The 9,089-nt window shown below is 50.7% G+C and overlaps 1 protein-coding gene across 1 annotated transcript; it reads right to left on the bottom strand.

The window, feature by feature from the left end:
- Positions 1 to 2,561: 2,561 nt before the first annotated feature.
- PARS2 (prolyl-tRNA synthetase 2, mitochondrial) lies at positions 2,562 to 8,876 on the bottom strand. Its single transcript, XM_055585783.1, has 2 exons — positions 8,756 to 8,876; positions 2,562 to 7,768 (listed from the first exon to the last, which is right to left on the bottom strand). Exon 2 carries the CDS (start codon positions 7,737 to 7,739, stop codon positions 6,324 to 6,326), a length of 1,416 nt encoding a protein of 471 aa, XP_055441758.1. The 5' UTR covers positions 7,740 to 7,768; positions 8,756 to 8,876; the 3' UTR covers positions 2,562 to 6,323.
- Positions 8,877 to 9,089: the final 213 nt, after the last annotated feature.

Below are 9,089 nucleotides of genomic sequence, written 5' to 3'. Positions count from 1 at the left end.
ATCTTTGGCATCCCCAACTTGAGGCAGAGCCTTTCCCACCATCCCAGGGACCCTTCTTCCCACAAGACTAGAGTACAGCCCTTCTCAGGGCAAAGGGTCAGGGATGGTGGTGGACTTCCCCAACCTGTCTGGTTACTTCTGTGAATTTAGGGTGGAGAACTTGGTGGGGGACAAAAAAACCCCTTAAGCCACACCCTGATGAAACACTTCTGGAGGTGCACAAGGGCAGGCAGAGAGATGATAAATGGCTGTCAACATGGACAGCAAGCAGTATGCAAACCCTCATCCTAAGCCATGTTCTCAGTTCTAGGATCCCAATTTTATAAATAAGATGGAGGCACACAGTCTCACCAGTGAGTATCAGACCTGGGATCTCACTCCAGAGCCCACCTGCCTCCTCTCTCAGGTTCCTTTCCTTTTGTTGGCTTTAGCAACATTTAATGGGCACCAACCAAGGGCAACCAACCTAGACAGCATATTAAAAAGCAGAGACATTACTTTGCCAGCAAAGGTCCATCTAGTCAAGGCTGTGTTTTTCCAGTGGTCAGGTATGGATGTGAGAGTTGGACTATAAAGAAAGCTGAGTGCTGAAGAATTGATGCTTTTGAACTGGGGTGCTGGAGAAGACTTTTGAGAGTCCCTTGGACTGCAAGGAGATCCAACCAGTCCATCCTAAAGGAAATCAGTCCTGAATATTCACTGGAAGGACTGATGCTGAAACTCCAATACTTCGGCCACCTGATGTGAAGAACTGCCAGACCCTGATGCTGGGAAAGACTGAAAGCGGGAGAAGAAGGGGATGACAGGATGAGATGGTTGGATGGCATCACCGACTCAATGGACATGAGTTTTGAGTAAACTCCAGGAGTTGGTGATAGACGGAGGCCTGATATGCTGCAGTCCATGGGGTCACAAAGAGTTGGACACGACTGAGTGACTGAACTGAACTGAACCAAGGGCAGGGCATCAGGTAGCTTCTGCCTTCACGGTCATGCTGTTGAGTGGGTGTCATAAGCCTAACCCTGGGTTGAGAACTCGCCAATAAAGGGAAATGCAGCCACAGTCTGTCTGTGCCCATGGTGCACTCCGGGTGTGACACGGAAGGCCCTTCGGTGTCGGGCCCTTTACCACTTCTGTGGCTCCCTCCATCTCCAGCCTCAGCCTAGCCATCCTGGCCTCAGTTCAGCTGTGGTAGGATGGTGCAGAAGTGAGAGGATCAGCTCTGGAGCCCGGCTGCCTGCTTTCTACGTCCAGCCCCATGACCCACTAGCTGAGTAGCCTCAGGCACCAGTCGTGTCTGCAACTTGAGGATAACAGCACCTTCCTCATGCAGGTGCTGTGAGAATTCAATGAGTTAATCTGTGTGTAGCACATGGAACACAGCCTGCCTCATACCAAGAGTTTATGACACTTATATTCTCCAATCTTACGGTTTTAGCTTATGGCTTTTGTACACTGTTCCCTCTGGAAGACTCTCACTTCCGCTCCCTCCATTCCCACTGTTCCTCCCTTTATTTAATACCTATCAGGACCTTCCGTCAAGTCCAGCTGCCTCCTCCAGGAAGCCCTACTGGCTGGCCTCTTAGCACACATCCCATGAGTCTTCTACCTTCTCTATGCTTACTGCACTGTACTTGGTTACTGAATGGTTGCTCCCACTTCTCTGGAAACTTGAGTCAAGTATGCGGAACTGTGCATTGTGCCCTGCCAGGACCTAGCACAGCACCTCCTCAGCACACAGCAGGGGTATAACAAATAATTACTGATTGATGACACAGGAAGGAGTGATGAATTCTGAACAGACTGGGGGTGGGAGGTGGAGGGAGGCCACCACACACAGGGGATGTGGGCCGTTCAGTTGAAGGGATTGGTGAGGTGGGAGGGACTTGAAGCTAAGGCAGGAGCCTTGAAAGGGCATATTCCGGGGGTAGCACACATGCTACCAGGCTCAGCAGTAATGACTGCCATGTACTGGGCACCTAGGTGTGCCAGAGAGCATTCCAGGTGCTTCATGTGGATGGGCTCAATCTTGCCAGTCTCTGGGAGGCAAGGCACCATTTTACTAAGAAAAGTGGCAGAGAGAGGATAAGTAGCTTACACAGCCAGCTAGCTAGTGAAGAGTGAGTCACAACTTGAATTCAGGACTCCCCTCAGTGCCTCAGGAGATACTAACAGTAGCAAGACTGGGCCCCTGCTTCCAGGAGTTGGCAACAAACCAGAGGCCCTTGCCTGCTCACTCCAAGGTTATGGTAAAAGTTTGGCAGTTTGACCTGCAATGTCCCTGACATGTCTGCCTGGGTAGAAGAATTCAGTCTGCTGAAACGCTTACCAGCATCAACGTCCTGCCCGTGGCACTCCCGTTAGCCCACGGGCTTAACCATTAACCAGTAAGCCCACTCTCCCAGCCCTACAAGATTTTATCACAAGCTCATTAGCACCTTGAGAGCTGCTGGTTTAATGAGTGGACACCACCCCTGCATGGATCTGGTGCCTGAATGTGGGAGCCTGGAAGTGCCCACCCCATTGTGCTGGCTATGTGCACTGCCCGCTCAACCTTCCAGAAGGGCAGCTACACTTCCCAAGCACCTGCTGCGAGCAGGCCCTGCTGTCCCTGTTCTCCCAGTGAGGAAACGGGCACAAGAAGTGTCCTGCACAAGGTCCCATAGCTGCTAAATGGCCCAGGCAGTCTGACAGTAGAATCTCTCTGTCTGGGTCACTATGATCTAAGTTATTATTTTAAATTAAGTGAAATCGATCTTTTCCCAAAAGTTTGCAATAACATCATAAAAATACTTTTTTCTCCAATTTCCACATTATAGAAAACTTAAAAAAATTATTTTCCTAATTCTAAAAGTCGTGTGTGTCCTTAGATGCAAACAAATTCTAAAAAGCATCCTGGTCCCTAGGCGTAGAAATGGACAGGGGTGTGAAGAGGCCTGGCGCTCAAGTAGTTAAGGAAATGACAATTTCAAGATTTCCACAAAGCTCCTTTATTGATAGCCCAGCAGGTGTTTCTTCCATTAAAACACTGAATATTAATGGAGCCCTTGATTTACATTCTAAGCTTGATTTACACGATGGTTTTGTTATGCACCAGCCTTTGTCCCCAAGTATTAATTCTGTTAAATATTTCCCAGCCAGTTGCTTCTCCATCTCCCTAAGGAATGAGCAACGATAATACAGCCTGTACCTGTTATTTTGCCAGCAACCCCATTTCATCAATTTACGGCAAGAACTAATGTTGGCAAGTTCAGAAAGGATAGAGGAATGTACATGGTTTGAATATTTCTGTCTTTCCTCTAAGGAGATGGAACCATTCTGCAGATGTTACTTAATTCTTGTTTGTGCCACTCCCCAGGAAAGTTGTGAAGCAACGTAACAAAAAAACAAAACCCAGGTCTCAATGTTAACAGCAGAACCTGAGCTCCCAATGGATTATTTCCTAAGTCATCCTATGCAAGTCATCGTGGTTCCAGAGAGCACACTAGGGGTTAAGCTTTTCATATAAGTCAGCTCAGCTAACCCTCAGAAAACCCAAGGAGGTGTGGGTGCCATTATGAAAGCATCTCACAGATGAAGAATCTGAGATGCACAAAAGACGAGTTGTTTGTTTATGATCATATACCTGCTAAGTGGAAAATTAATTCTCTATTCAAGGTCCTAATCTTTCCACCAAATTATATTGCCCCTGGCTATTGCAAGAAATACTGGCTAAGTCATCAAGACACCTGGGTTTCAGTTCAGCTGGATGTTAAGCAAATCACTGTGCTCCTTGTATGCGTCTTCCTTGGAAAATGGGTATCTCTTTCAAACCTAAAGGCTCCTGTAGCTCAAAGGCTGACTCAACCAGCCGTCACTCCCGGCAACAAGATTGACCCGAGGTAGCCTAATTCAGGAGATACGGCACCTGGTCTGCAATCAGGCAGTTTTGCCAGTCAGATGGGTTGAAGCAGGTTAATTCCCACTGCAGGCCTGTCTCTCATCTGTGAAGTGAGGGCTGGACAAGCAGGCTGCAAGCTCTCCTGTTCTACAGTTCCATGATTCTACCTTACCCTCAAATCATTCTGTATCATACACATTTATGAGAGTTTTAAATTAACTAGTTCTCTATTCCCTGAAGCTGAATTTTAGAAGTGCTTATTCTTACCTTAGGCTAGCCTTCCATAAAGTATGCTTATGAAGCACAAATTTAAATTAAAAAAAATATTTAAAGTGCTCATTTGCACGTAATTCTAATTTCTCTACTTCAGGCTAAGTTGATCAGACATACATAATCCATTTTACTTACTGGAATCATTTTGCCCAGGCAGAGGCCATGCAGTATAGTGAGACAGGCACAGATTTTGGTCAGTACCCAGATTCTAGCTCTGATACATAATAGCTGTGCATTCTTAAACTGCTTAAATGGAGCTTCCAGTTTCATCTGTAAAATGAGGATTTCACAGCACTTACCTTGCACAGTTTTAAGATCTGCACACGGCATATATAAGTGCTGAAAGCACAGAGCTCATGTCAACCTGATAATGCACAACTGAGATGACTCAAACGTTCATCCCTGCAATGTGGGCTCAGAGGACACTCCACAAAGTCGGCGAATTAGAATTATCTGGGGAATTTTAAAACTGCTGATGCCCAGGCCATACCCCAGAACAGAACCTCGGGGTGGGACCCAGGGGATTCCACTGTGCACCCAAGAGTAAGATCCTTGTCTTAGGATCTTACACCCAGCCTCTCTAGGTTTGCTCTCTGAATCCCGTCTCCTGGCCTGAATGCTGGACCAGAGCCCAGCGGTAGCCTGGGAGTCATTAGGGCCTAGCGTCTACATTCATTAGGAACCCTGATGGTGTGTGCTGGGGGTGAGGTTACTCTGGCAGGATCAGCGGTCACAAGCTGCTGGGAAGCTGTTTGGCAGGCAGAACAACAGGCCAAGACAACACTTCAGTGCACTAGGGGTCAGCCTAGGACCCCAGCCTCAGGGAGCTGACCATCAATGACAAGAGGCTGGCAGCCGTACAGTGAGCTGTGCGCGCCCAGTGAGAAGGGTGTCGGCGCTAGTAGGAGAGCACAGGGGATGCGAAAGACAGAAACCATTGCCAGGAGCTGCCGAGCATGTTTCAGGAGGTGATGGCTTTGAGCTTAGCCCTGAAAGATTCTCCTTAGGTATGGACAAGCCGTGACACCAGGGGCTGAGGATGGAGAAGCTGATCCTGCTCCTGGGGGAAGGAGCAATGAAAGCTCAAGCTTGCTGCCAGTTCTCCCTAGCACTCAGGCAGTGACCTTCTACTAATTCACCTCCGTCATGCATGGCTCTAGGATCCAACTCTGCAGCCAGGACGAAGTCACTGTAGCACTGGAAGCCTGCAGACACTTGACGGAAGAAATGGTATAACACGCATTTTCCAGTCACCCAATTTTTTCTTTTTCCAGTGGAGAAGTAGAAAAAGAGTTTCCAGGCAAGAAGCTGCTGCACTGTTAACTTGGCAGGTGTTACCACTGTTTCCAATTAACATGCAAACCTCACCCCAATGGTCTGACTTTATTCAATCAATATAACATGATCTCAGTGCCAGGCCAACTCAAGAAGGAGAGCCAGGTCTCTGGACGTGGTTTGGGGGCCATTAGCTAATTGTTTTAACTTTCCGGGTAGGTTAAACAATGGAGGATGAGAGGAACCAGATCTGCCTGTCATAAACCTCTTGAGGAACCAGCCAGTCAGCTGTGAGGACTTTACAGATCTAGTTCCATTTTCTCGTGTCACAGATGGGGAAACTTGAAGGCCCCAGCAGGGGAGGGGTCATGTCCAAGTCACTGGTGACTCAGTGGCAGCCAGGTGTCCTGATTCTTGTCCCCAGACCCTCAGCCCACTTCTCAAAGGAGGAGGACTGGCCGGCTGCCTCTCTGGACTGAATGCAGCAAGAGGCCCAAGGTCAGACTGCTGCAGCTGGGAGGGCGTCAGCCATCAGGAGGCCCCCCAACCTACATGTGGTGTAGGAAACTGCTGAGAGAAGGGAAGTGACTCTCCTGAGGGCCAAGATGACAACTTGGCTCCTTCTAGCCACTACCTCCAAACAGAAACTTCCACAGTGGAATATGAAAGATAGGGTATGTGGCGGCACGGACAGCCCAGACAAAGGGATCAAGTTAACAACTTTAAATACAAATAGTCCGAACAAATGACTACAACTCGCTTTCCTAACATGGTCTCACCTTCCACAAGCTGCTCTGTTTCTGGGGATACCAGCTCCGGAGAGCAGTACAGGAAAGGCAGCATTTCAGTGAACACCAAGGCTGTGAGATGCAGTGGGAGGGGTCCAGGGGGTGGTTCAGACAACCTGCACTTGGCTCAGTAATTCCAGGACTCCTTCTCTGGTGAGGAAGACCACCTCTCCGGTATTCTGGCACCAAACCTCAAAATATGCAGGGTCGTCCAGGGCCCTCTTGGCTGCGATGATCACAAAGGGGTAGCCCAACTTGTTGGCGTCTTTCAGTCTGTTTCCAATGGTCAGATGGGTCCTGTCATCCAGCAGGACCTCCCCTTGGAGCTGTGGCACTGCCTCTGTGATGTGGTCGTAAAGATGCCCTGCGAGCTCTGTGGCTGCCTCCTCCTTACTGCCCTTCTTGGGGGGGATGAGGCAGACTTGGTAAGGGGCCAGGAGGCCAGGCCAGCGGATGCAGTCTTCTGTAGAGAGAACTTCAATGGCAGCGGCCAAGATCCGTGTCACGCCCAAGCCATAACACCCCATTTCAGCCAGGGACGGCTTGCCATGGACATTGATGAACTGGGCATTGAAAATAGAGGAGTACTTGGTGCCCAGGTAAAACGTGTGCCCTACCTCAATGCCTTTAGTTTCAGTCAGTGGCCCCTGGCAAGCAGGGCAGTTTGTCCGTGACGAGTCCAGAGTCTCCACGTTGGCAGAGAAGTGGCAGCTGGGACAGACTACAAGTCGGTCCTCTCCGACGTCCACTGGCAGCTGGAACTCGTGGGACACCGTGCCCCCGATGCTCCCCACGTCGGCCTGGACCTTGATGCATCGCAGCCCCAGCCTGTTGAACAGACTGCTGTAGGCATCACACACCAGGCTGTAGGTCAGCTGGGCGGCCTCAGGGGAGGAGTCGAAGGTGTACATGTCCTTCATGTAAAACTCGCGGCCACGGAGAAGACCAAAGCGGGGTCTGGGCTCATCCCGAAACTTCCTCGTCACCTGGTACAGCAGGAACGGGAGCTGCTTGTAGGACAGTGTCTTCTGGGAGGCAACCAGGGCTGTAATGGCTTCCTCGTGGGTTGGTCCTAAGCAGTATTCCTTGCCGTGTCTGTCTCTAAGTCTCAGCAGCTCCCTGCCCATTGAGTCCCACCGGTTGGTGGCTCGCCAGAGCTCTGCTGGGCTGAGGCTGGGCATGTTGACCTTCTGTCCCCCGATGATCTGCATCTCCTGATCTATCACTCGCACCAGCTTCTCCATGGCGCGGACAGTATAAGGCAGGAGGTGGTAACATCCGGGGCTTGCTGGGTGGATGAGGCCCACCTGCAGCATCAGCTGCTGGCTCTTACAGGTCAGGTCGCCAGATCTGCCCTCGAGAGAGAGCACCTGGTCTTCCCGAAGTTTCTGGGGCTGGAACATGCGGGACAGCACCAAGCGCTTCCCTCTCCCGGGGGCACAGTGGTGAAACCTCTGTGAGAGCTGATGGCTGCAGGTGGCCAGGGCGGGCAGTGCTCTGCATCTTGTCAGCAGCCCTTCCATGACACCCCGGCACAGGGAGGCACTTGTGTCTGAAGAAAAACGAGTCGAGCAGAAATACGTGTTAACTGTGATCTGACACCCTGCAGCAGTCAGCACAGATCGGCCTCCAATAAAACTTCTATGACAGCCACCAATTTTGCAGATGCAAAAGGATATAAACTCTTTCAAGTTTCTTGATTTATACTGCCAAACTTAGTGAGTACCCCCAATCATCAGCACATCCCACGGAACAAAAGCTCTCCTGCAGTATGCTGAGAACAGGTTACTAATTCCCCTCAGCTCTGGGAAGCTCAAATCCCCCCAGGTGCTTTCCTCCAACTTTCAGCAGCCTCAGTCCTTCAGCTGGTCCCCTCCAACTTCCAGGAGCTTCAACAACTTCCCCTGGGCACTGTACAAATATTATCATTTCCTTTATGGCCCATGACCTGAAGACAGTTGGGAGGCATGGCCATAGAGCCCTAGTATGCCTGCGCGGAAAAATGGAGGCCCTGGAGGCAGGACACATGTGGCTCACACCTGGAGCCATCACTTAAAGTCCCACCTCAGGCCCGTGGCTCAAGCCAGAAACTCCTTCACCCTTGTCTCCTCCTCAAGCAGATGAGTCTGTCTCCAAGACTTCTCTCAAGTCGACCCCTCACATTACAGTGGCCCAGTAGTTGTGAAATTTCAGCAAGCATCGGATCACCTGGAAAGCTTGTGGGGCCTCATGGCCAGAATTTCTGAGTCAGTAGGTCTGGGGTGTGGGCAGAGAACTTGTATTTCTCACAAGTTACGGGTCACAAAGACCCGAGGCACACACAAGGAAGTCCTGCCATTTCACAATGGAGGAAACAAGACTAAGAAACGAAAATTATTCAAGAGTTTATGTGATTGTGGCCCCGCCCCAATCTAGGGACGGGATGCACGTGGAAAAACTGACACCAGAGTCCTCGGTCTCCGCGCCCAGAACCGAGCCCGCTCTTCTTCCGCAGTGTCCCGCCCGTCCCTCAGCCCTCACCGTTACCCCATTCACCAACCGTAGTCCCAGGGAACGTTGCCCAAGCAGACACCGCCACACAAACCACCGCGCCTGCGCCAGAGGCGTGCCAGCACAAGCCCGCCCCTTACCCTTCCCACCAATCACAAAGCCGCGCTCTCGGGGCCTGGCCCCACCCCACTCTAGACTCCAGTGAAAGGTTTGCCGGAAACTTAGCCAAAGAGAGAGAACGCGCTCGTTGATTGGCCTAGGCCGCAATAAGTAAATCACCGTCCGGGAAGTGCCCTCTAGGATCGAGGGAGGTGTAACTCTATGATCAACGCCGATCGGGTAGGTTTTGGAGTCTGGTGCTCGCGTGCTGGATCCCAGGGCCC

Source organism: Bubalus kerabau, chromosome 6, assembly GCF_029407905.1.
Source record: "Bubalus kerabau isolate K-KA32 ecotype Philippines breed swamp buffalo chromosome 6, PCC_UOA_SB_1v2, whole genome shotgun sequence".
NCBI lineage: Eukaryota > Metazoa > Chordata > Mammalia > Artiodactyla > Bovidae > Bubalus > Bubalus kerabau.
Note: the sequence above shows the minus strand (reverse complement) of the source record. Positions and strands in the feature narration are given on the sequence as shown.